This window comes from Ornithodoros turicata, chromosome 3 (genome assembly GCF_037126465.1).
Source record: "Ornithodoros turicata isolate Travis chromosome 3, ASM3712646v1, whole genome shotgun sequence".
Classification (NCBI taxonomy): Eukaryota; Metazoa; Arthropoda; class Arachnida; order Ixodida; family Argasidae; genus Ornithodoros; species Ornithodoros turicata.
This window is the reverse complement of record NC_088203.1, coordinates 4,235,461-4,262,660: the sequence shown is the minus strand read 5'-3', so window position 1 is coordinate 4,262,660 and position 27,200 is coordinate 4,235,461. Positions and strand designations below refer to the sequence as shown.

The window sequence follows — 27,200 nt, the reverse complement described above, 5'->3', positions numbered from 1 at the left end:
TGGAGAAGGAATTACCTCCTGAAAAGATCGAATTAAACAGGCCGAAGTGGAGGCCATTCCTGGAGCACCACCTCCAGCCTTTGATACAAGAGCCATTCAAACAGGAGAAGCCATCATAAAGGAACTCCAGAAGAGAACACCACATCTGCCTGCTTACGTAGAGGTTGAGGTGGTAGCCCCGTTTGATGAAGCGCAGTTCTCAAAGGAGAAGAAATCATAACGGAACTTCAGAAAAAGATACCAAGGTTGCCACCTTTTCAAGAAGTAATTGCAAAGGAAGCGCCACTGGAAGCTAAGGAGGCTGTTGAAGCACCTCCAAAAGTTGAAGCTCCAAAGGAAACACATCCAGAAGCAAGGGAATTGGAGGTCTTGATGGAAGTTCCAAAAGTCGAAGCAGCGAAAGATTTGTTAGACGAAGTAAAGGAAGTTCCAGAAGAGGACTCCTATCCAGACAGTGTGGGCGTGCTCGAAGCAACGCTCTCTGGTAGTATACTGGTTTTACCTGTAGTCCCTATACGGGAAGTTGAAGAGGAACAGCCTCTGGGTGAAAAGATGGAAGAGGCGGCTCCAAAAGTGGAGAAGGAATTACCTCCTGAAAAGATCGAATTAAAACAGGCCGAAGTGGAGGCCATTCCTGGAGCACCACCTCCAGCCTTTGATACAAGAGCCATTCAAACAGGAGAAGCCATCATAAAGGAACTCCAGAAGAGAACACCACATCTGCCTGCTTACGTAGAGGTTGAGGTGGTAGCCCCGTTTGATGAAGCAGCAGTTCTCAAAGGAGAAGAAATCATAACGGAACTTCAGAAAAAGATACCAAGGTTGCCACCTTTTCAAGAAGTAATTGCAAAGGAAGCGCCGCTGGAAGCTAAGGAGGCTGTTGAAGCACCTCCAAAAGTTGAAGCGCCAAAGGAAACACATCCAGAAGCAAGGGAATTGGAGGTCTTGATGGAAGTTCCAAAAGTCGAAGCAGCGAAAGATTTGTTAGACGAAGTAAAGGAAGTTCCAGAAGAGGACTCCTATCCAGACAGTGTGGGCGTGCTCGAAGCAACGCTCTCTGGTAGTATACTGGTTTTACCTGTAGTCCCTATACGGGAAGTTGAAGAGGAACAGCCTCCGGGTGTAAAGAAGATCGAAGAGGCGGCTCCAAAAGTGGAGAAGGAATTACCTCCTGAAGAGAAGATCGAATTAAAAGAGGCCGAAGTGGAGGCCGCTACTGGAGCACCACCTCCAGCCTTTGATACAAGAGCCATTCAAAGAGGAGAGGCCATCATACAGGAACTCCAGAAGAGAACACCACATCTGCCTGCTTACGCAGAGGCTGAGATGATAGCCCCGGTTGATGAAGCAGCAATTCTCAGAGGGGAAGAAATCATAATGGAACTTCAGAAAAAGATACCAAGGTTGCCTCCTTTTAAAGAAGTAATTACAAAGGAAGCGCCGCTGGAAGTTTTGGAGGCTGTTGAAGCACCTCCAAAAGTTGAAGCTCCAAAGGAAACACATCCAGAAGCAAGGGAATTGGAGGTCTTGATGGAAGTTCCAAAAGTCGAAGCAGCGAAAGATTTGTTAGACGAAGTAAAGGAAGTTCCAGAAGAGGACTCCTATCCAGACAGTGTGGGCGTGCTCGAAGCAACGCTCTCTGGTAGTATCCCGTCATTGCCTGAAGTCCCCCTACGGGAAGCTGAAAAGAAACAGCCTCCGGGTGTAAAGAAGATCGAAGAGGCGGCTCCAACAGTGGAGAAGGAATTACCTCCTGAAGAGAAGATCGAATTAAAAGAGGCCGAAGTGGAGGCCACTACTGGAGCACCACCTCCAGCCTTTGATACAAAAGCCATTCAAAGAGGAGAGGCCATCATACAGGAACTCCAGAAGAGAACACCACATCTGCGTCCTTACGCAGAGGCTGAGGTGATAGCCCCGGTTGATGAAGCAGCAATTCTCAGAGGGGAAGAAATCATAATGGAACTTCAGAAAAAGATACCAAGGTTGCCTCCTTTTCAAGAAGTAATTACAAAGGAAGCGCCGCTGGAAGTTTTGGAGGCTGTTGAAGCACCTCCAAAAGTTGAAGCTCCAAAGGAAACACATCCAGAAGCAAGGAAATTGGAGGTCTTGATGGAAGTTCCAAAAGTCGAAGCAGCGAAAGATTTGTTAGACGAAGTAAAGGAAGTTCCAGAAGAGGACTCCTATCCAGACAGTGTGGGCGTGCTCGAAGCAACGCTCTCTGGTAGTATCCCGTCATTGCCTGAAGTCCCCCTACGGGAAGCTGAAAAGAAACAGCCTCCGGGTGTAAAGAAGATCGAAGAGGCGGCTCCAAAAGTGGAGAAGGAATTACCTCCTGAAGAGAAGATCGAATTAAAAGAGGCCGAAGTGGAGGCCGCTACTGGAGCACCACCTCCAGCCTTTGATACAAGAGCCATTCAAAGAGGAGAGGCCATCATACAGGAACTCCAGAAGAGAACACCACATCTGCCTCCTTACGCAGAGGCTGAGGTGATAGCCCCGGTTGATGAAGCAGCAGTTCTCAAAGGAGAAGAAATCATAATGGAACTTCAGAAAAAGATGCAAAGGCTACATCCTCTCGAAGAAGCCGTTGAAAAGAAAGTAGAAGCTGTCGAGGCAGCTCCAAAAGTGGAGAAGGAATTACATCGTGAAGAGAAGATCGAATTAAAAGAGGCCGAAGTGGAGGCTGCTACTGGAGCACCACCTCCAGCCTTTGATACAAGAGCCATTCAAAGAGGAGATGCCATCATACAGGAACTTCAGAAGAGAACACCACATCTACCTCCTTACGTCGAGGTTGAGGCGATAACCCCGGTTGATGAAGCAGCAATTCTCAGAGGAGAAGAAATGATAATGGAACTTCAGAAAAAGATGCAAAGGCTACCTCCTCTCGAAGAAGACGTTGAAAAGAAACTAGAAGAAGCTGTCGAGGCGGCTCCAAAAGTGGAGAAGGAATTACCTCTTGAAGTGAAGATCGAATTAAAAGAGGCTGAAGTGGAGGCCGCTGCTGTAGCACCACCTCCAGCCCTTGATACAACAGCCATTCAAAGAGGAGAGGCCATCATACAGGAACTCCAGAAGAGAACACCACATCTACCTCCTTACGTCGAGGTTGAGGCGATAACCCCGGTTGATGAAGCAGCAATTCTCAGAGGAGAAGAAATGATAATGGAACTTCAGAAAAAGATGCAAAGGCTACCTCCTCTCGAAGAAGACGTTGAAAAGAAACTAGAAGAAGCTGTCGAGGCGGCTCCAAAAGTGGAGAAGGAATTACCTCTTGAAGTGAAGATCGAATTAAAAGAGGCTGAAGTGGAGGCCGCTGCTGTAGCACCACCTCCAGCCCTTGATACAACAGCCATTCAAAGAGGAGAGGCCATCATACAGGAACTCCAGAAGAGAACACCACATCTGCCTCCTTACGTCGAGGTTGAGGCGATAACCCCGGTTGATGAAGCAGCAATTCTCAGAGGAGAAGAAATGATAATGGAACTTCAGAAAAAGATGCAAAGGCTACCTCCTCTCGAAGAAGACGTTGAAAAGAAACTAGAAGAAGCTGTCGAGGCAGCTCCAAAAGTGGAGAAGGAATTACCTCTTGAAGAGAAGATCGAATTAGAACAGGCCGAAGTGGAGGTCGCTGCTGTAGCACCACCTCTAGCCTTTGATACAGGAGCCATTCAAAGAGGAGAGGTCATCATACAGGAACTCCAGAAGAGAACACCTCATCTGCCTCCTTACGTCGAGGTTGAGCCGATAACCCCGAGTGAGGAAGCAGCAATTCTCAAGGGAGAAGAAATCATAATGGAACTTGAGAAAAAGATACCAAAGTTGCCTCCTTCTCAAGAAGTAATTACAAAGGAAGCGCCGCTGGAAGTTAAGGTTGCTGTTGAAGCACCTCCAACAGTTGAAGGTGCTAAGGAATTACTTCCAGAAGTGAAAGGAGCTGAAGTCCTACAAGAAGTTCCAAAAGTCGAAGCAGCGAAATATTTGTTCGCAGAAGTAAAGGAAGTCCCAGAGGAGGACGCTTATCCAGACCGTGCCGACGTGCTCGAAGCAACGCTCTCTGGTAGTATCCCATCTTTTCGTGAGGTCCCACCACGGGAAGCTGAAAAGGAACAGCCTCCGGTCCTAAAAAAGATCGAAGAGGCGGTTCAAAAAGTGGAGAAGGAATTACCTCTTGAAGTGAAGATCGAATCAAAAGAGGCCGAAGTGGAGGTCGCTGCTGTAGCACCACCTCCAGCCCTTGATACAAGAGCCATTCAAAGAGGAGAGGCCATCATACAGGAACTCCAGAAGAGAACACCACATCTGCCTCCTTACGTCGAGGTTGAGGCGATAACCCCGACTGAGGAAGCAGCAATTCTCAAGGGAGAAGAAATCATAATGGAACTTGAGAAAAAGATACCAAAGTTGCCTCCTTCTCAAGAAGTGATTACAAAGGAAGCGCCACTGGAAGTTAAGGAGGCTGTTGAAGCACCTCCAACAGTTGAAGGTGCTAAGGAATTACTTCCAGAAGTAAAAGCAGTTGAGGTCCAACGAGAAGTTCCAAAAGTCGAAGCAGCGAAAGATTTGTTAGCGGAAGTAAAGGAAGTTCCAGAAGAGGACGCTTATCCAGACCGTGCCGACGTGCTCGAAGCAACGCTCTCTGGTAGTATCCCATCTTTTCCTGAAGTCCCACCACGGGAAGCTGAAAAGGAACAGCCTCCGGGTGTAAAGAAGATCGAAGAGGCGGCTCCAAAAGTGGAGAAGAAATTACCTCCTGAAGAGAAGATCGAATTAAGAGAGGCCGAAGTGGAGGCCGCTGCTGTAGCACCAGCTCCAGCCCTTGATACAAGAGCCATTCAAAGAGGAGAGGCCCTCATACAGGAACTCCAGAAGACAACCCCACATCTGCCTCCTTACGTCGAGGTTGAGGCGATAACCCCGAGTGAGGAAGCAGCAATTCTCAAGGGAGAAGAAATCATAATGGAACTTGAGAAAAAGATACCAAGGTTGCCTCCTTCTCAAGAAGTAATTACAAAGGAAGCGCCGCTGGAAGTTAAGGTTGCTGTTGAAGCACCTCCAACAGTTGAAGGTGCTAAGGAATTACTTCCAGAGGTGAAAGGAGCTGAAGTCCTACAAGAAGTTCCAAAAGTCGAAGCAGCGAAATATTTGTTCGCAGAAGTAAAGGAAGTCCCAGAGGAGGACGCTTATCCAGACCGTGCCGACGTGCTCGAAGCAACGCTCTCTGGTAGTATCCCATCTTTTCCTGAAGTCCCACCACGGGAAGCTGAAAAGGAACAGCCTCCGGGTGTAAAGAAGATCGAAGAGGCGGCTCCAAAAGTGGAGAAGAAATTACCTCCTGAAGAGAAGATCGAATTAAGAGAGGCCGAAGTGGAGGCCGCTGCTGTAGCACCAGCTCCAGCCCTTGATACAAGAGCCATTCAAAGAGGAGAGGCCCTCATACAGGAACTCCAGAAGAGAACCCCACATCTGCCTCCTTACGTCGAGGTTGAGGCGATAACCCCGAGTGAGGAAGCAGCAATTCTCAAGGGAGAAGAAATCATAATGGAACTTGAGAAAAAGATACCAAGGTTGCCTCCTTCTCAAGAAGTAATTACAAAGGAAGCGCCACTGGAAGTTAAGGAGGCTGTTGAAGCACCTCCAACAGTTGAAGGTGCTAAGAAATTACTACCAGAAGTGAAAGGAGCTGAGGTCCTACAAGAAGTTCCAAAAGTCGAAGCAGCGAAATATTTGTTCGCAGAAGTAAAGGAAGTCCCAGAGGAGGACGCTTATCCAGACCGGGCCGACGTGCTCGAAGCAACGCTCTCTGGTAGTATCCCGTCTTTTCCTGAAGTCCCACCACGGGAAGCTGAAAAGGAACAGCCTCCGGGTGTAAAGAAGATCGAAGAGGCGGCTCCAAAAGTGGAGAAGGAATTACCTCTTGAAGTGAAGATCGAATTAAAAGAGGCTGAAGTGGAGGCCGCTGCTGTAGCACCAGCTCCAGCCCTTGATACAAGAGCAATTCAAAGAGGAGAGGCCATCATACAGGAACTCCAGAAAAGAACACCACATCTGCCTCCTTACGTCGAGGTTGAGGCGATAACCCCGAGTGAGGAAGCAGCAATTCTCAAGGGAGAAGAAATCATAATGGAACTTGAGAAAAAGATACCAAGGTTGCCTCCTTCTCAAGAAGTAATTACAAAGGAAGCGCCGCTGGAAGTTAAGGAGGCTGTTGAAGCACCTCCAACAGTTGAAGGTGCTAAGGAATTACTTCCAGAAGTGAAAGGAGCTGAAGTCCTACAAGAAGTTCCAAAAGTCGAAGCAGCGAAATATTTGTTCGCAGAAGTAAAGGAAGTCCCAGAGGAGGACGCTTATCCAGACCGTGCCGACGTGCTCGAAGCAACGCTCTCTGGTAGTATCCCATCTTTTCGTGAGATCCCACCACGGGAAGCTGAAAAGGAACAGCCTCCGGTCCTAAAAAAGATCGAAGAGGCGGTTCAAAAAGTGGAGAAGGAATTACCTCTTGAAGTGAAGATCGAATCCAAAGAGGCCGAAGTGGAGGTCGCTGCTGTAGCACCACCTCCAGCCCTTGATATAAGAGCCATTCAAAGAGGAGAGGCCATCATACAGGAACTCCAGAAGAGAACACCACATCTGCCTCCTTACGTCGAGGTTGAGGCGATAACCCCGACTGAGGAAGCAGCAATTCTCAAGGGAGAAGAAATCATAATGGAACTTGAGAAAAAGATACCAAAGTTGCCTCCTTCTCAAGAAGTAATTACAAAGGAAGCGCCACTGGAAGTTAAGGAGGCTGTTGAAGCACCTCCAACAGTTGAAGGTGCTAAGGAATTACTTCCAGAAGTGAAAGGAGCTGAGGCCCTACAAGAAGTTCCAAAAGTCGAAGCAGCGAAATATTTGTTCGCAGAAGTAAAGGAAGTCCCAGAGGAGGACGCTTATCCAGACCGTGCCGACGTGCTCGAAGCAACGCTCTCTGGTAGTATCCCGTCTTTTCCTGAAGTCCCACCACGGGAAGCTGAAAAGGAACAGCTTCCGGGTGTAAAGAAGATCGAAGAGGTGGCTCCAAAAGTGGAGAAGGAATTACCTCTTGAAATGAAGATCGAATTAAAAGAGGCCGAAGTGGAGGCCGCTGCTGTAGCACCACCTCCAGCCCTTGATACAAGAGCAATTCAAAGAGGAGAGGCCATCATACAGGAACTCCAGAAGAGAACACCACATCTGCCTCCTTACGTCGAGGTTGAGCCGATAACCCCGACTGAGGAAGCAGCAATTCTCAAGGGAGAAGAAATCATAATGGAACTTGAGAAAAAGATACCAAGGTTGCCTCCTTCTCAAGAAGTAATTACAAAGGAAGCGCCGCTGGAAGTTAAGGAGGCTGTTGAAGCACCTCCAACAGTTGAAGGTGCTAAGGAATTACTTCCAGAAGTGAAAGGAGCTGAAGTCCTACAAGAAGTTCCAAAAGTCGAAGCAGCGAAATATTTGCTCGCAGAAGTAAAGGAAGTCCCAGAGGAGGACGCTTATCCAGACCGTGCCGATGTGCTCGAAGCAACGCTCTCTGGTAGTATCCCATCTTTTCCTGAAGTCCCACCACGGGAAGCTGAAAAGGAACAGCCTCCGGTCCTACAAAAGATCGAAGAGGCGGTTCAAAAAGTGGAGAAGGAATTACCTCTTGAAGTGAAGATCGAATCAGAAGAGGCCGAAGTGGAGGTCGCTGCTGTAGCACCACCTCCAGCCCTTGATACAAGAGCCATTCAAAGAGGAGAGGCCATCATACAGGAACTCCAGAAGAGAACACCACATCTGCCTCCTTACGTCGAGGTTGAGGCGATAACCCCGACTGAGGAAGCAGCAATTCTCAAGGGAGAAGAAATCATAATGGAACTTGAGAAAAAGATACCAAGGTTGCCTCCTTCTCAAGAAGTAATTACAAAGGAAGCGCCACTGGAAGTTAAGGAGGCTGTTGAAGCACCTCCAACAGTTGAAGGTGCTAAGGAATTACTTCCAGAAGTGAAAGGAGCTGAGGTCTTACAAGAAGTTCCAAAAGTCGAAGCAGCGAAATATTTGTTCGCAGAAGTAAAGGAAGTCCCAGAGGAGGACGCTTATCCAGACCGTGCCGATGTGCTCGAAGCAACGCTCTCTGGTAGTATCCCATCTTTTCCTGAAGTCCCACCACGGGAAGCTGAAAAGGAACCGCCTCCGGGTGTAAAGAAGATGGAAGAGGCAGCTCCAAAAGTGGAGAAGGAATTACCTCTTGAAGTGAAGATCGAATTAAAAGAGGCTGAAGTGGAGGCCGCTGCTGTAGCACCACCTCCAGCCTTTGACGCAAGAGCCATTCAAAGAGGAGAGGCCATCATAGAGGAACTCCAGAAGAGAACACCACATCTGCCTCCTTACGTAGAGGTTGAGGCGATCACCACGAGTGAGGAAGCAGCAATCCTCAAGGGTGAAGAAATCATAATGGAGCTTCAGAAAAAGATACCAAGGTTGCCTCCTTTTCAAGAAGTAATTACAAAGGAAGCGCCACTGGAAGTTAAGGAGGCTGTTGAAGCACCTCCAACAGTTGAAGGTGCTAAGGAATTACTTCCAGAAGTAAAAGCAGTTGAGGTCCAACGAGAAGTTCCAAAAGTCGAAGCAGCGAAAGATTTGTTAGCGGAAGTAAAGGAAGTTCCAGAAGAGGACGCTTATCCAGACCGTGCCGACGTGCTCGAAGCAACGCTGTCTGGTAGTATCCCATCTTTTCCTGGAGTCCCACCACGGGAAGCTGAAAAGGAACAGCCTCCGGGTGTAAAGAAGATCGAAGAGGCGGCTCCAAAAGTGGAGAAGAAATTACCTCCTGAAGAGAAGATCGAATTAAAAGAGGCCGAAGTGGAGGCCGCTGCTGTAGCACCAGCTCCAGCCCTTGATACAAGAGCCATTCAAAGAGGAGAAGCCCTCATACAGGAACTCCAGAAGAGAACCCCACATCTGCCTCCTTACGTCGAGGTTGAGGCGATAACCCCGAGTGAGGAAGCAGCCGTTGAAAAGAAAGTAAAGGGGGCTGTCGAGGTGGCCCCTAAAGAATTCTATCCAGCAGTAAAGGGTGTCACAGAAGCTGCTGCTGAAGTAGCGGAGGCTGCTGCCTTAGATAAGGAAGCAATTCTGAGAGCAGAAGCTAAGATACAGCAACTTGAGAAAGTGATACCAAGACTGCCTCCTTTTGAAGAAGTAATTGCGAAGGAAGTGCCCCTGAAAGTAAAAGAGGTAGCTCCACAAGCTGAAGCCGTAAAGGAATTACTTGCAGAAGTAAGTGAAGTTGAGGCTACTGGGAAAGTTCCAAGTGTAGAACCAGCGAAAGATTTGTTTGCAGAAGTAAAGGAGGTTCCACAGTCCGTGGAAATTGAAGCAGGTCCGCATTACTACCCAGTCTCATCAGGTGCTGTTACACCTGAGATCGCACCATTGACGGAACTGCCCTGGAGGATTCAAAGAGATAGGATCAGTAGAGCAGAACCTGTTCCTGCAGCTGTCTTGGAGCAGGCTTCTGTCAAGCAGCAGTTGGGTGTGCTTGAAGCCCCTACTCTCGGGACTGAAGAGGCACGGCTGTTTCACACATTTACATTTGATACAGCTGGCATCTCGCCCTCCCGTGGGGCCGAGAGAAAAACACCCAGCATGGAAATGTGGACTCCAGAAGGGATGCCCCTTCTACCATCCGCAATCGAACGAGAAGCATTAATGCAGGGGCAGTTGGAGACTCAAATTCCGACTGCGAGGAAACAGTTAACTGGAGCGTATCACGAAGAGTTACCAGAAATTGATGAACGGTATCGCGCACTAACATCGGCTAGAGCTGGACCACGAATATCCCCAGAGGCCGAGAAAGAGCTGCCCTGGAAACGCTACGAAGGAGAGAAGGTCCCTGAAGTACCGGCTGTTGTTTCAGCTGCAATTAAAGAGAAGGCTTCTGTGGAGGAGCAGCTGGGCGTGTCAGAGATTATCACTGCCCGAGAACAGTTGACTGGAGCATATCACGAGGAGTTACCAGAAACTGATGAACGGTATCGCGCACTTACGTCGGCTAGAGCTGGACCACGAATATCCCCTGATGCTGAGAAAGAGCTGCCCTGGAAACGGTACGAAGGAGAGGTCCCTGAATTACCGGCTGCTGTTCCAGCTGCCGTTAAAGAGCAGGCTTCCGTGGAGGAGCAGCTAGGCGTGCCAGAGATTATTACTGCCAGGGAACAGCTAACTGGAGCGTATCACGAGGATTTACCAGAAATGGATGAACGGTATCGCACACTGACATCGGGTAGAGCTGGGCCAGAAATATCCCCTGATGTGGAGAAGGAACTGCCTTGGAAACGCTTCGAAGCGGAGAAGGTCCCTGAAGCACCGGCTGTTGTACCAGCCGCAGTTAAAGAAAAGGCTTCTGTACTAGAGCAGCTAGGTGTCCGTGAAATTTTAACTTCAAGAGAACAGTTAACTGGAGCGTATCATGAGGAATTACCAGAAATGGATCAACGGTATCGCACACTGACATCGGGTAGAGCTGGACCACAAATCTCCCCTGATATAGAGAAGGAACTGCCTTGGAAACGCGTCGAAGCGGAGAAGGTCCCTGAAGCACCGGCCGTTGTACCAGCTGCAGTTAAAGAAAAGGCGTCTGTACTAGAGCAGCTGGGCGTGTCTGAGATTATCACTGCGAGGGAACAGTTAACTGGAGCATATCACGAGGAGTTACCAGAAACTGATGAACGGTATCGCGCACTTACGTCGGCTAGAGCTGGACCACGAATACCCCCTGATGCTGAGAAAGAGCTGCCTTGGAAACGCTACGAAGGAGAAAAGGTCCCTGAAGTACCGGCTGTTGTTCCAGCTGCAATTAAAGAGAAGGCTTCTGTGGAGGAGCAGCTCGGCGTGCCTGAGATTACCACTGCGAGGGAACAGTTAACTGGAGCATATCACGAGGGTTTACCAGAAATGGATGAACGGTATCGCACACTGACATCAGGTAGAGCTGGACCAGAAATATCTCCTGACGTGGAGAAGGAACTGCCTTGGAAACGTTTCGAAGCGGAGAAGGTCCCTGAAGCACCGGCTGTTGTACCAGCTGCAGTTAAAGAAAAGGCTTCTGTACTAGAGCAGCTAGGTGTCCGTGAAATTTTAACTTCAAGAGAACAGTTAACTGGAGCGTATCATGAGGAATTACCAGAAATGGATGAACGGTATCGCGCAATTACGTCGGCTAGAGCTGGACCACGAATATCCCCTGACGCTGAGAAAGAGCTGCCTTGGAAACGCTACGAAGGAGAGAAGGTCCCTGAAGTACCGGCTGTTCCAGCTGCAATTAAAGAGAAGGCTTCCATGGAGGAGCAGCTGGGCGCGCCAGAGATTATCACTGCCAGGGAACAATTAATTGGAGCCTATCACGAGGGTTTACCAGAATTGGATGAACGGTATCGCACACTGACATCGGGTAGAGCTGGGCCAGAAATATCCCCTGATGTGGAGAAGGAACTGCCTTGGAAACGCTTCGAAGCGAAGGTCCCTGAAGCACCGGTCGTTGTACCAGCTGCAGTTAAAGAAAAGGCTTCTGTACTAGAGCAGCTAGGTGTCCGTGAAATTTTAACTTCAAGAGAACAGTTAACTGGAGCGTATCATGAGGAATTACCAGAAATGGATGAGCGGTATCGCGCACTAACATCGGCTAGAGCTGGACCACGAATACCCCCTGATACTGAGAAAGAGCTGCCTTGGAAACGCTACGAAGGAGAGAAGGTCCCTGAAGTACCGGCTGTTGTTCCAGCTGCAATTAAAGAGAAGGCTTTTGTGGAGGAGCAGCTGGGCGCGCCAGAAATTATCACTGCCAGGGAACAGCTAACTGGAGCGTATCACGAGGATTTACCAGAAATGGATGAACGGTATCGCACGCTGACATCGGGTAGAGCTGGGCCAGAAATATCTCCTGATGTGGAGAAGGAACTGCCTTGGAAACGTTTCGAAGCGGAGAAGGTCCCTGAAGCACCGGCTCTTGTACCAGCTGCAGTTAAAGAAAAGGCTTCTGTACTAGAGCAGCTAGGTGTCCGTGAAATTTTAACTTCAAGAGAACAGTTAACTGGAGCGTATCATGAGGAATTACCAGAAATGGATGAGCGGTATCGCGCACTAACATCGGCTAGAGCTGGACCACGAATACCCCCTGATACTGAGAAAGAGCTGCCTTGGAAACGCTACGAAGGAGAGAAGGTCCCTGAAGTACCGTCTGTTGTTCCAGCTGCAATTAAAGAGAAGGCTTTTGTGGAGGAGCAGCTGGGCGCGCCAGAAATTATCACTGCCAGGGAACAGCTAACTGGAGCGTATCACGAGGATTTACCAGAAATGGATGAACGGTATCGCACACTGACATCGGGTAGAGCTGGGCCAGAAATATCTCCTGATGTGGAGAAGGAACTGCCTTGGAAACGTTTCGAAGCGGAGAAGGTCCCTGAAACACCGGCTGTTGTACCAGCTGCAGTTAAAGAAAAGGCTTCTGTACTAGAGCAGCTAGGTGTCCGTGAAATTTTAACTTCAAGAGAACAGTTAACTGGAGCGTATCATGAGGAATTACCAGAAATGGATGAACGGTATCGCGCAATTACGTCGGCTAGAGCTGGACCACGAATATCCCCTGATGCTGAGAAAGAGCTGCCCTGGAAACTGTACAAAGGAGAGGTCCCTGAATTACCGGCTGCTGTTCCAGCTGCAATTAAAGAGAAGGCTTCCGTGGAAGAGCAGCTGGGCGCGCCAGAGATTATCACTGCGAGGGAACAGTTAACTGGAGCCTATCACGAGGGTTTACCAGAAATGGATGAACGGTATCGCACACTGTCATCGGGTAGAGCTGGGCCAGAAATATCTCCTGATGTGGAGAAGGAACTGCCATGGAAACGTTTCGAAGCGGAGAAGGTCCCTGAAGCACCGGCTGTTGTACCAGCTGCAGTTAAAGAAAAGGCTTCTGTACTAGAGCAGCTAGGTGCCCGTGAAATTTTAACTTCAAGAGAACAGTTAACTGGAGCGTATCATGAGGAATTACCAGAAATGGATGAGCGGTATCGCGCACTAACATCGGCTAGAGCTGGACCACGAATACCCCTTGATACTGAGAAAGAGCTGCCTTGGAAACGCTACGAAGGAGAGAAGGTCCCTGAAGTACCGGCTGTTGTTCCAGCTGCAATTAAAGAGAAGGCTTTTGTGGAGGAGCAGCTGGGCGCGCCAGAAATTATCACTGCCAGGGAACAGCTAACTGGAGCGTATCACGAGGATTTACCAGAAATGGATGAACGGTATCGCACACTGACATCGGGTAGAGCTGGGCCAGAAATATCTCCTGATGTGGAGAAGGAACTGCCTTGGAAACGTTTCGAAGCGGAGAAGGTCCCTGAAGCACCGGCTGTTGTACCAGCTGCAGTTAAAGAAAAGGCTTCTGTACTAGAGCAGCTAGGTGTCCGTGAAATTTTAACTTCAAGAGAACAGTTAACTGGAGCGTATCATGAGGAATTACCAGAAATTGATGAGCGGTATCGCGCACTAACATCGGCTAGAGCTGGACCACGAATACCCCCTGATACTGAGAAAGAGCTGCCTTGGAAACGCTACGAAGGAGAGAAGGTCCCTGAAGTACCGGCTGTTGTTCCAGCTGCAATTAAAGAGAAGGGTTCCGTGGAAGAGCAGCTGGGCGCGCCAGAGATTATCACTGCGAGGGAACAGTTAACTGGAGCCTATCACGAGGGTTTACCAGAATTGGATGAACGGTATCGCACACTGACATCGGGTAGAGCTGGGCCAGAAATATCCCCTGATGTGGAGAAGGAACTGCCTTGGAAACGCTTCGAAGCGAAGGTCCCTGAAGCACCGGTCGTTGTACCAGCTGCAGTTAAAGAAAAGGCTTCTGTACTAGAACAGCTAGGTGTCCGTGAAATTTTAACTTCAAGAGAACAGTTAACTGGAGCGTATCATGAGGAATTACCAGAAATGGATGAACGGTATCGCGCACTAACATCGGCTAGAGCTGGCCCACGAATACCCCCTGATACTGAGAAAGAGCTGCCTTGGAAACGCTACGAAGGAGAGAAGGTCCCTGAAGTACCGGCTGTTGTTCCAGCTGCAATTAAAGAGAAGGCTTTTGTGGAGGAGCAGCTGGGCGCACCAGAAATTATCACTGCGAGGGAACAGTTGACTGGAGCATATCACGAGGAATTACCAGAAACTGATGAACGGTATCGCGCACTTACGTCGGCTAGAGCTGGACCACGAATACCCCCTGATGCTGAGAAAGAGCTGCCTTGGAAACGCTACGAAGGAGAAAAGGTCCCTGAAGTACCGGCTGTTGTTCCAGCTGCAATTAAAGAGAAGGCTTCTGTGGAGGAGCAGCTGGGCGTGCCTGAGATTATCACTGCGAGGGAACAGTTAACTGGAGCATATCACGAGGGTTTACCAGAAATGGATGAACGGTATCGCACACTGACATCAGGTAGAGCTGGACCAGAAATATCTCCTGACGTGGAGAAGGAACTGCCTTGGAAACGTTTCGAAGCGGAGAAGGTCCCTGAAGCACCGGCTGTTGTACCAGCTGCAGTTAAAGAAAAGGCTTCTGTACTAGAGCAGCTAGGTGTCCGTGAAATTTTAACTTCAAGAGAACAGTTAACTGGAGCGTATCATGAGGAATTACCAGAAATGGATGAACGGTATCGCGCACTAACATCGGCTACAGCGGGACCACGAATACCCCCTGATACTGAGAAAGAGCTGCCTTGGAAACGCTACGAAGGAGAGAAGGTCCCTGAAGTACCGGCTGTTGTTCCAGCTGCAATTAAAGAAAAGGCTTTTGTGGAGGAGCAGCTGGGCGCGCCAGAAATTATCACTGCCAGGGAACAATTAATTGGAGCCTATCACGAGGGTTTACCAGAATTGGATGAACGGTATCGCACACTGACATCGGGTAGAGCTGGACCACAAATCTCCCCTGATATAGAGAAGGAACTGCCTTGGAAACGCTTCGAAGCGGAGAAGGTCCCTGAAGCACCGGCCGTTGTACCAGCTGCAGTTAAAGAAAAGGCGTCTGTACTAGAGCAGCTGGGCGTGCCTGAGATTATCACTGCGAGGGAACAGTTAACTGGAGCATATCACGAGGAGTTACCAGAAACTGATGAACGGTATCGCGCACTTACGTCGGCTAGAGCTGGACCACGAATACCCCCTGATGCTGAGAAGGAACTGCCTTGGAAACGCTTCGAAGCGGAGAAGGTCCCTGAAGCACCGGCCGTTGTACCAGCTGCAGTTAAAGAAAAGGCGTCTGTACTAGAGCAGCTGGGCGTGTCTGAGATTATCACTGCGAGGGAACAGTTAACTGGAGCATATCACGAGGAGTTACCAGAAACTGATGAACGGTATCGCGCACTTACGTCGGCTAGAGCTGGACCACGAATACCCCCTGATGCTGAGAAAGAGCTGCCTTGGAAACGCTACGAAGGAGAAAAGGTCCCTGAAGTACCGGCTGTTGTTCCAGCTGCAATTAAAGAGAAGGCTTCTGTGGAGGAGCAGCTGGGCGTGCCAGAGATTATCACTGCGAGGGAACAGTTAACTGGAGCATATCACGAGGAGTTACCAGAAACTGATGAACGGTATCGCGCACTTACGTCGGCTAGAGCTGGACCACGAATACCCCCTGATGCTGAGAAAGAGCTGCCTTGGAAACGCTACGAAGGAGAAAAGGTCCCTGAAGTACCGGCTGTTGTTCCAGCTGCAATTAAAGAGAAGGCTTCTGTGGAGGAGCAGCTGGGCGTGCCTGAGATTATCACTGCGAGGGAACAGTTAACTGGAGCATATCACGAGGGTTTACCAGAAATGGATGAACGGTATCGCACACTGACATCAGGTAGAGCTGGACCAGAAATATCTCCTGACGTGGAGAAGGAACTGCCTTGGAAACGTTTCGAAGCGGAGAAGGTCCCTGAAGCACCGGCTGTTGTACCAGCTGCAGTTAAAGAAAAGGCTTCTGTACTAGAGCAGCTAGGTGTCCGTGAAATTTTAACTTCAAGAGAACAGTTAACTGGAGCGTATCATGAGGAATTACCAGAAATGGATGAACGGTATCGCGCACTAACATCGGCTACAGCGGGACCACGAATACCCCCTGATACTGAGAAAGAGCTGCCTTGGAAACGCTACGAAGGAGAGAAGGTCCCTGAAGTACCGGCTGTTGTTCCAGCTGCAATTAAAGAGAAGGCTTTTGTGGAGGAGCAGCTGGGCGCGCCAGAAATTATCACTGCCAGGGAACAATTAATTGGAGCCTATCACGAGGGTTTACCAGAATTGGATGAACGGTATCGCACACTGACATCGGGTAGAGCTGGACCACAAATCTCCCCTGATATAGAGAAGGAACTGCCTTGGAAACGCTTCGAAGCGGAGAAGGTCCCTGAAGCACCGGCCGTTGTACCAGCTGCAGTTAAAGAAAAGGCGTCTGTACTAGAGCAGCTAGGTGTCCGTGAAATTTTAACTTCAAGAGAACAGTTAACTGGAGCGTATCATGAGGAATTACCAGAAATGGATGAACGGTATCGCGCACTAACATCGGCTAGAGCTGGCCCACGAATACCCCCTGATACTGAGAAAGAGCTGCCTTGGAAACGCTACGAAGGAGAGAAGGTCCCTGAAGTACCGGCTGTTGTTCCAGCTGCAATTAAAGAGAAGGCTTTTGTGGAGGAGCAGCTGGGCGCACCAGAAATTATCACTGCGAGGGAACAGTTGACTGGAGCATATCACGAGGAATTACCAGAAACTGATGAACGGTATCGCGCACTTACGTCGGCTAGAGCTGGACCACGAATACCCCCTGATGCTGAGAAAGAGCTGCCTTGGAAACGCTACGAAGGAGAAAAGGTCCCTGAAGTACCGGCTGTTGTTCCAGCTGCAATTAAAGAGAAGGCTTCTGTGGAGGAGCAGCTGGGCGTGCCTGAGATTATCACTGCGAGGGAACAGTTAACTGGAGCATATCACGAGGGTTTACCAGAAATGGATGAACGGTATCGCACACTGACATCAGGTAGAGCTGGACCAGAAATATCTCCTGACGTGGAGAAGGAACTGCCTTGGAAACGTTTCGAAGCGGAGAAGGTCCCTGAAGCACCGGCTGTTGTACCAGCTGCAGTTAAAGAAAAGGCTTCTGTACTAGAGCAGCTAGGTGTCCGTGAAATTTTAACTTCAAGAGAACAGTTAACTGGAGCGTATCATGAGGAATTACCAGAAATGGATGAACGGTATCGCGCACTAACATCGGCTACAGCGGGACCACGAATACCCCCTGATACTGAGAAAGAGCTGCCTTGGAAACGCTACGAAGGAGAGAAGGTCCCTGAAGTACCGGCTGTTGTTCCAGCTGCAATTAAAGAAAAGGCTTTTGTGGAGGAGCAGCTGGGCGCGCCAGAAATTATCACTGCCAGGGAACAATTAATTGGAGCCTATCACGAGGGTTTACCAGAATTGGATGAACGGTATCGCACACTGACATCGGGTAGAGCTGGACCACAAATCTCCCCTGATATAGAGAAGGAACTGCCTTGGAAACGCTTCGAAGCGGAGAAGGTCCCTGAAGCACCGGCCGTTGTACCAGCTGCAGTTAAAGAAAAGGCGTCTGTACTAGAGCAGCTGGGCGTGCCTGAGATTATCACTGCGAGGGAACAGTTAACTGGAGCATATCACGAGGAGTTACCAGAAACTGATGAACGGTATCGCGCACTTACGTCGGCTAGAGCTGGACCACGAATACCCCCTGATGCTGAGAAGGAACTGCCTTGGAAACGCTTCGAAGCGGAGAAGGTCCCTGAAGCACCGGCCGTTGTACCAGCTGCAGTTAAAGAAAAGGCGTCTGTACTAGAGCAGCTGGGCGTGTCTGAGATTATCACTGCGAGGGAACAGTTAACTGGAGCATATCACGAGGAGTTACCAGAAACTGATGAACGGTATCGCGCACTTACGTCGGCTAGAGCTGGACCACGAATACCCCCTGATGCTGAGAAAGAGCTGCCTTGGAAACGCTACGAAGGAGAAAAGGTCCCTGAAGTACCGGCTGTTGTTCCAGCTGCAATTAAAGAGAAGGCTTCTGTGGAGGAGCAGCTGGGCGTGCCAGAGATTATCACTGCGAGGGAACAGTTAACTGGAGCATATCACGAGGAGTTACCAGAAACTGATGAACGGTATCGCGCACTTACGTCGGCTAGAGCTGGACCACGAATACCCCCTGATGCTGAGAAAGAGCTGCCTTGGAAACGCTACGAAGGAGAAAAGGTCCCTGAAGTACCGGCTGTTGTTCCAGCTGCAATTAAAGAGAAGGCTTCTGTGGAGGAGCAGCTGGGCGTGCCTGAGATTATCACTGCGAGGGAACAGTTAACTGGAGCATATCACGAGGGTTTACCAGAAATGGATGAACGGTATCGCACACTGACATCAGGTAGAGCTGGACCAGAAATATCTCCTGACGTGGAGAAGGAACTGCCTTGGAAACGTTTCGAAGCGGAGAAGGTCCCTGAAGCACCGGCTGTTGTACCAGCTGCAGTTAAAGAAAAGGCTTCTGTACTAGAGCAGCTAGGTGTCCGTGAAATTTTAACTTCAAGAGAACAGTTAACTGGAGCGTATCATGAGGAATTACCAGAAATGGATGAACGGTATCGCGCACTAACATCGGCTACAGCGGGACCACGAATACCCCCTGATACTGAGAAAGAGCTGCCTTGGAAACGCTACGAAGGAGAGAAGGTCCCTGAAGTACCGGCTGTTGTTCCAGCTGCAATTAAAGAGAAGGCTTTTGTGGAGGAGCAGCTGGGCGCGCCAGAAATTATCACTGCCAGGGAACAATTAATTGGAGCCTATCACGAGGGTTTACCAGAATTGGATGAACGGTATCGCACACTGACATCGGGTAGAGCTGGACCACAAATCTCCCCTGATATAGAGAAGGAACTGCCTTGGAAACGCTTCGAAGCGGAGAAGGTCCCTGAAGCACCGGCCGTTGTACCAGCTGCAGTTAAAGAAAAGGCGTCTGTACTAGAGCAGCTGGGCGTGCCTGAGATTATCACTGCGAGGGAACAGTTAACTGGAGCATATCACGAGGAGTTACCAGAAACTGATGAACGGTATCGCGCACTTACGTCGGCTAGAGCTGGACCACGAATACCCCCTGATGCTGAGAAGGAACTGCCTTGGAAACGCTTCGAAGCGGAGAAGGTCCCTGAAGCACCGGCCGTTGTACCAGCTGCAGTTAAAGAAAAGGCGTCTGTACTAGAGCAGCTGGGCGTGTCTGAGATTATCACTGCGAGGGAACAGTTAACTGGAGCATATCACGAGGAGTTACCAGAAACTGATGAACGGTATCGCGCACTTACGTCGGCTAGAGCTGGACCACGAATACCCCCTGATGCTGAGAAAGAGCTGCCTTGGAAACGCTACGAAGGAGAAAAGGTCCCTGAAGTACCGGCTGTTGTTCCAGCTGCAATTAAAGAGAAGGCTTCTGTGGAGGAGCAGCTGGGCGTGCCAGAGATTATCACTGCGAGGGAACAGTTAACTGGAGCATATCACGAGGAGTTACCAGAAACTGATGAACGGTATCGCGCACTTACGTCGGCTAGAGCTGGACCACGAATACCCCCTGATGCTGAGAAAGAGCTGCCTTGGAAACGCTACGAAGGAGAAAAGGTCCCTGAAGTACCGGCTGTTGTTCCAGCTGCAATTAAAGAGAAGGCTTCTGTGGAGGAGCAGCTGGGCGTGCCAGAGATTATCACTGCGAGGGAACAGTTAACTGGAGCCTATCACGAGGGTTTACCAGAATTGGATGAACGGTATCGCACACTGACATCAGGTAGAGCTGGACCAGAAATATCTCCTGACGTGGAGAAGGAACTGCCTTGGAAACGTTTCGAAGCGGAGAAGGTCCCTGAAGCACCGGCTGTTGTACCAGCTGCAGTTAAAGAAAAGGCTTCTGTACTAGAGCAGCTCGGTGTCCGTGAAATTTTAACTTCAAGAGAACAGTTAACTGGAGCGTATCATGAGGAATTACCAGAAATGGATGAACGGTATCGCGCACTAACATCGGCTACAGCGGGACCACGAATACCACCTGATGCTGAGAAAGAGCTGCCTTGGAAACGCTACGAAGGAGAAAAGATCCCTGAAGTACCGTCTGTTGTTCCTGCTGCAATTAAAGAGAAGGCTTTTGTGGAGGAGCAGCTGGGCGCGCCAGAGATTATCACTGCCAGGGAACAATTAATTGGAGCCTATCACGAGGGTTTACCAGAATTGGATGAACGGTATCGCACACTGGCATCGGGTAAAGCTGGACCACAAATCTCCCCTGATATAGAGAAGGAACTGCCTTGGAAACGCTTCGAAGCGGAGAAGGTCCCTGAAGCACCGGCCGGTGTGCCAGCTGCAGTTAAAGAAAAGGCGTCTGTACTAGAGCAGCTGGGCGTGCCTGAGATTATCACTGCGAGGGAACAGTTAACTGGAGCATATCACGAGGAGTTACCAGAAACTGATGAACGGTATCGCGCACTTACGTCGGCTAGAGCTGGACCACGAATACCCCCTGATGCTGAGAAAGAGCTGCCTTGGAAACGCTACGAAGGAGAAAAGGTCTCTGAAGTACCGGCTGTTGTTCCAGCTGCAATTAAAGAGAAGGCTTCTGTGGAGGAGCAGCTGGGCGTGCCTGAGATTATCACTGCGAGGGAACAGTTAACTGGAGCATATCACGAGGGTTTACCAGAAATGGATGAACGGTATCGCACACTGACATCTGGTAGAGCTGGACCAGAAATATCCCCTGATGTGGAGAAGGAACTGCCATGGAAACGTTTCGAAGAGAAGGTCCCTGAGACAGCAGCTGCTGTGCCAGCTGCAATTAAAGAAAAGGCCTCTGTACTGGAGCAGCTAGGTGTGCATGAAACTATCTCAGAAGAACTCCAGATAAAACGTGAGAGTGTTAGTCAAGGCTCTAAGAAAGAATCTACTGCCACGTACCATACAGCTGAAGAGATAGAAACCTCGACAAGTCAGGATGCTGCATTCAAAAGTGTAGAGTCACGCACTCCTAAGTCTTCTACAGACTATGCAGAGGCACACTTACCACTGCCAAAGACTACTGTGGCGGGGCCCCTTGTGACGACTGACCTCCTTGTCGATGAAATTGAGGGGAAAGCTTATCCTACAAAGGTAACTGTCGGAGAAGCTGCTCTTCCGAGTGCCCGGGAGGAACGCAAGAAACCCGAAGATAAGGTTCAGCCTAGTTTGGTTACTCAAATTGGCGAGGAAGCAAAGGCAGAAGAACCAACTGCCAAAGAGATTGTGCCAGCTGCTCACGTGAGCAAAGTAGGAATGGCAGAAGTGTCTGCTGCTGCTTTGGGAGCACCGTTAGGTATGGATATTGTGCCCTCTGCTCTGGTCGGCGAAGTAGCAGCGGCGGAAGTAATACCTGCCACAGTCGAAGCACCGTCTGTCAAAGATATTGTGCCAGCTGCTCCAGTCGGTGCAGTAGCAACGGTAGAGGTACTTCCCGCCCTAATTGAAGCACCGCCGGCCAGGGATATTATGCCGGCTGCAGCAGCTAGTGAAGTTGCACTAGCAGAAGTATTGCCTGCTTCTCTGGAAGTGCCATCTGCTAAGTATGTTGTGCCATCTGTTCAACTCGGTGAAGTAGTGGCCGAGGAGGTACATCCTGCTCCTTTGAAAGGACCACCAGTAGGCGAAATAGTATCTGTGGAACTATTGCCTGCTCCATTGCAAGCACCGTCTGATAAAGATATTGTAAAAGCTGCCCCAGTGGGTGAATTAGCAACAGCAGAACTATTACATACTCGTTTGATAGCACCGGGAGCTAAAGATATTGCGCCTGTTGCTCCAGCCGGCGAAGTCGTAACGGAAGTAGTATTTCCTGCTCCTGTGAAATATCCATCTGCCAAAAACATTGTGCCACCTGCTCCTGTAGGGGAATTAGCAACGGTAGAAGTATTACCTACTCCTGTGGAAGCATCAGGAGCTCAGAAAATTACGCCTGCTGCCCCAGCCGCCGAAGTAGTAACGGCAGAAGTATTACCAGCTCCCGTGAAGGCACCTTCAGCCAAAGATATGGTGTCACCTGCTCCTGTCAGTGAACTAGTACCTGTTGCAGCATTACCTAGTCCTTTGGAAGCACGTGAAGCTAAAGACATTGTGCCCGCTGCTCCAGCTGGCGAAGTCGTAGCGGCAGAAGTATTACCTCCTCCAGTGAAATACCCGTCTGCCAAAGACATTGTGCTACCTGCTGCTGTCGGGGAATTAGCAACGGTCGAAGTACTACCTACTCCATTTGAAGCCGCAAGAGCTCAGGAAATTGTGCCTGCTGCTCCAGTCGGTGAAGTCGTAACGGCAGAAGTATTACCTGCTCCACTGAAATATCCATCTGAGAAAGATATGGTGCAACCTGCTCCTGTCGGCGAACTGGTAGCGGCCGTGGCATTACCTACTCCTTTGGAAGAACCAGGAGCTAAGGGTATTGTGCCGGCCGCTTCAGCCGGAGAAGTAGCAACAGCAGCTGTATTACCCGCTCCTGTGGCCACTGCTGAACCCGGTGAAATAGCAACAGAGGTACTGCCTGCTCCACTGAAAGTACCACAAGTACAATTGACCCAATATATCGTGTCTGCTCTTCCTGTCGGTGAAGTTGCCATACCGGAAGTATTTCCTGCTCCCCTGGCAGTACCGTCCGCAAAAGATATCGTGTCAGCTTCTCCTCTCGGTGAAGTATCCACTGCGGAGGTACTTCCAGCAACTTTGAAGACCCCTTCAACAAAAGATATTGTGCCAGCAGCGCCTATCGGTGAAGTTGTAACAGCCGAAGTGCTGCCTGCTGTGCCTGTTGTACCAACTAAGGAATTAGCGGTTATTACAGCCGTGGTGCCGTCCGGGGAACTGGTACCGTCCTCTACTGCTGCCGTTGCAATCAGAGAGGCAGCAGGAGCTGCTGAACCCATGCCTCGAGTTGTGAAGCCGACTGTTTCAACAGAACTTGTACCTATCCTGGAGCCTGCAGCTGTTGTCCCATCGCGAGATGAATTTATAGCCTCCCCTGCTCCTGCCGCTGCAGAAGCTCCCATTGTAATTACAGAGGCTGAGCGCGTGCCTCCAGGTATAAAGCAGATTGTTTCTACAGAACTTGTGCCTGTAACCCAGATGACAGCTGTCGTCCCCTCTGAAGGCAGAGTGGTACCATCTCATGAAGTCGCACCACGTCTTGAGCTTTCCACCCCGACTGAGTTAGTTCCCCTACGGCTGAGTGCAACGGCTGTAGTGGCATACGAAGGTGAGGTACCTCAGAAAGAGGACGTCAGTGCTGAAGTAGGTGCAGCAGCACTTGAAACAAGGCGCGCCGAAGAGACGCGACCACATGTGCACCTGGAAGAACCATTAGCACCTCGTCATACCACGTCAGAAGAGCGCTTAGACGAGGGACGCGGAAGACGTAAGGGTCCCCCGGCGGAGTTAAAAAGAAAGGGCAAAGTTCAAGCCAAGAAGGGCTCCAAATTTTTCTACGTGCATCCAAGTGAAGAGGAACGACCAGGTCCGCCCAGTGTAGCTGAGTACGCATGGGGACCGACGGAGTTCCGTTATCCAGAAGCCGCGACGGAACCAGAACAGTATACTGTGGACATCTCGAAAGTGCTTGTGCAGCCTTTCTTAGAGCCAACAATAACTTCTGTCGAAAAGCCAGAGCAAGTGTCCTATGAGGAAGAAGTGAGGCCAGTACAGGAAGCAGCCCTACCCGGTACTACAGAAGGCGTAACTACGGATGTTGGCGTTCCGCTTGAAGGAGGGACTTTGACAATGGAACCACAGAAGGCGACTGCGCCTGCTGAAGAAGAGAAGTTTATTAGCGAAGTGCAGACTGGAGCAGAGGTGCCCGAAAAGAAAACGTCGCCACCGCCTGAAAAGGTTGACACCGGCCTTGAGAGCGAGATAGATGACGACGCCTATCCAGACGACGTAGGCGTAGTTGAGGCGACACTATCTGGTTCAGCTATAGCCGGTCTCCCACCTTGGAAAGCAGAACGGCCAATCGAAGAGAAAGTACCTGAGATTGTAAAATCTGAAATATCTGCTGAAGAGCGCGAAGCGATCTCGGCTGTGACTGGGCCCCCCGAAGAGCCGTCATTTCCTCCAGTGAAGTTGGCACAACCTCACCCTGCAGAAATCAGTCTGGACTTGGAAATCGCTGATGATGCCTTCCCAGATGACGTGTCTGTGCTCGAGGCGACGTTGTCCGGCACAGCTCTCGCAGGCACGAGGGAGAGGTGGAAGAAAGAAGTGGCCCCAATAGTTGAGGAAGAAGCTCCTCCACCAGTCCCTGAAAAGGGGCCCGGCGCTGCGCTAGAGGAAGCCGCCATTTCAGAAAAGGATGTGATTGAAGACGTGGCAGCACGAGTTAAAGGTGACGTAAAAGTTGAGAAACAGGTCCCTCCTGTAAAAGAGGACGTTTCAGACAAAGAAAAGGCAGCTGCCGTTCTTAAAGGAGAGGCCATAATAGCGGCACTTCAGAGAAAAATACCGCATCTACCGCGTCTGCAGGGTGAAGTGGAGGAAGTCCCCGAGGTTGAGGAAAAAGAAGCTGCAGTTCTTGAAGGAGAAGCCATCATAGCTGCACTTGAGAGGCAGACACCACATTTGCCGACTCTGAAAATGAAAGTAGAAAGTGCAGAAAGCATTTCGATTCTTGAAGGAGAAGCCATAATAGCTGCACTTCAGAAAGAGACGCCACATCTGCCACCCACGGAAATTCGTGGAGGCAAGGCGGAGGAAGCTGTGCCTCCCGAAAAGGAAATGACTGAAAAACAACTGAGGAAAGAGGCTGCACGTTTGCCAGCCATGGAAGAGGAACCTACACCTTTCCCCGTACCGCCAGAAGCCGAAGAGCAAGTGGACGACGTCACGAAGACGGTGATAAAGTCCGTAAAGTCAAAACGACGACTAGACTTTGACTCGACCGGCATTGCCGACAGTGAAACACGAGGACCTTTGACTGCTCGAGACCGGTTAGGAAAAGGGAGAATGTATTCCGTGGAGAAAGTGATATACTCCACGGAGAAGGTAGAGGTAACGCAGCGCATAGACCGAGAGACGGCCGATAGTCTTCGGCAAGCATACGCAGAGTACGCCGTCCCAGGATCACAGGCAGACAACATATTAAAAGAAGTCGTGAACCGGTCCATTACCACAGAGCAGGTGACAGAACCTCTCGACAAAGAAGCTACGGAGGCTGCCATGAGAGAATTGGAAACCACTTTTACGACAACAAGGGGGGCAGACGAGGACGAAACATTCATCAAATCCATGACGACAGAGGTTGATACATCGGAAATCGTACTGTTTAGACTAACAAGGGATAAACCGTCGCGTAGCTCAACTCAAAAGCTTCAATCTACTGACCAGGGGCCCCCGCCACCGCCTGGTTCTTCAGACACGCCACAGAAAAGACGCAAGTATGGCCACACCGCCCTACCTAGTGCTGGCGCCGAGGGACCCGAGAACACAGCAGAACGGAGTAAAGAAGACGTTATTCAAAGCTTTCTCAGCGAAGACTATGTCAAAGAAACAACGGATGACAGTTCAACGCAAGCGACATCTAAAGAGGTAGCGTTATATCGGCAGTCAAAGGTAACCTCTGCAGCAGCAGGTCGTGGGGAGGACCGGGGTGAGCAACAGAGGCGGCCACCGACTGTTATCACTACTATCCCAGGAACAAGGCTCGAGAAAACGTTATCAGGTGACGCAGTACCGTGCACAACTTTGCCAGCATTGGGGGCTGCTATTCGTCGTCCGAAACCAGCGAAAGGGGAGACTTCATCGGAGACTAGCATTCCCGGTGTAGGCTCTTCAGAAGTCTCGGACTATGTGGCGGAGGAGCCACAAGACACTGCACCAGAAACACCTACGAAACCCCTGCATCGACCCAAAATGCATGAAGACATCACTGACCCACACTACCAGAAAGAAATCTTGACCGGAATACTGAATGCTCAGCCAACACAATTTAGCCACCCGAGGCACTCGCTACCCCTGTACAAACAGGAGGCCGCACAAGCAGAGGATAGGGAAACGCAAGATCGGACCTCATCTGCTGTGGGAGACGAGACTTTCGAAGAAAAGGTAACTAAGGATGAAGGCAAAGCACCGACAGGAGTGACAGCATCCCGAAAAGGAACTGACGTGACCAAGGCCACTAGGAAGCGCAAAAAACCAGACAAAAAGCTAAGGTCCCGTAAGGGGGTCGAAAAGTCGCCTAAGCCTCCTAAAGCTCCTGCCCCGCCATCCCTAGGCCAGAAGCTAAGCGAACCGACTGAAGACTTCGTCCTGCCCCCATTGCAGTCAGAACACTACATTGACGTTGTGACAGACAGCATCATAAGGCCTTCTGATGTAGCTCGAACACGTAGAGCCCTGCAGGAAATGCCATCTTTGCGCACTCTGGTTTTCGACCTAAGAGAAGCACTGGAGTTCGGTGGAGTTGTGCCGAGGTCACATGGCGTCAGGACACAGTATCGGCAATTTGAAGTTCCAACCGAGCAACGTGCTGACGTCCAGAGAGCCGTTCAGGGGTTTCAAGATCTCGGCGCAGAACAGATCGCGATCGCGACTGTACCAGCGGCAGCTGCAACGGGTACAGCTGTGATTGCAGTTCCTGTTATTGCACAATGCACCGCTGAACCTAACTTTATCGACGGAGCAGAAACGTATGACCCCGACGCCCTCTCCGCACTTCACTCTCATGTGGAAGACATTCGAAGACAAAGTGCGCAAGAGACACACTTGTTCACGGCAGCCCCCGAGCCACCGTATCGGTTCTTTGAGCCATTACCCGGGGTAGAAAGCCTGCAGGCGATTCAGTACGTTCCCGTTGAAGATGATTCAAGGAGCGCTCACAGGCATCCCGAAGCGCCGTGCATGGGTGAAGGATCGCAAGACGTTGGCTTTGGAACAAGACCTGGCCCGAGCAGGCCAAGAAGACCTTCCACTACCACAGTCCCGCCGGATATTAGGAGAACCAGCGTTATTCACGAACCTGGATACACGATGGACCAACCGTCTACGTCGAGGGCGTATGAAACTGGCGACATTACTTGCGACGCTAAGCCAGAGACAAAGGAATCTGAAACCAGCAGTGAGAG

The 27,200-nt window shown here is 50.2% G+C and overlaps 1 protein-coding gene across 1 annotated transcript in view; it reads left to right on the top strand.

Annotated features, from left to right (window-relative positions):
- The first annotated feature begins 46 nt into the window (after nucleotides 1–46).
- The window catches only part of LOC135387851 (uncharacterized), a 28,154-nt gene continuing 1,000 nt past the window's right edge, over nucleotides 47–27,200 (top strand). Inside the window, exon 1 of the mRNA XM_064617014.1 lies at nucleotides 47–27,200. Coding sequence (XP_064473084.1) covers nucleotides 373–27,200 — 26,828 coding nt within the window. The 5' untranslated portion in view covers nucleotides 47–372.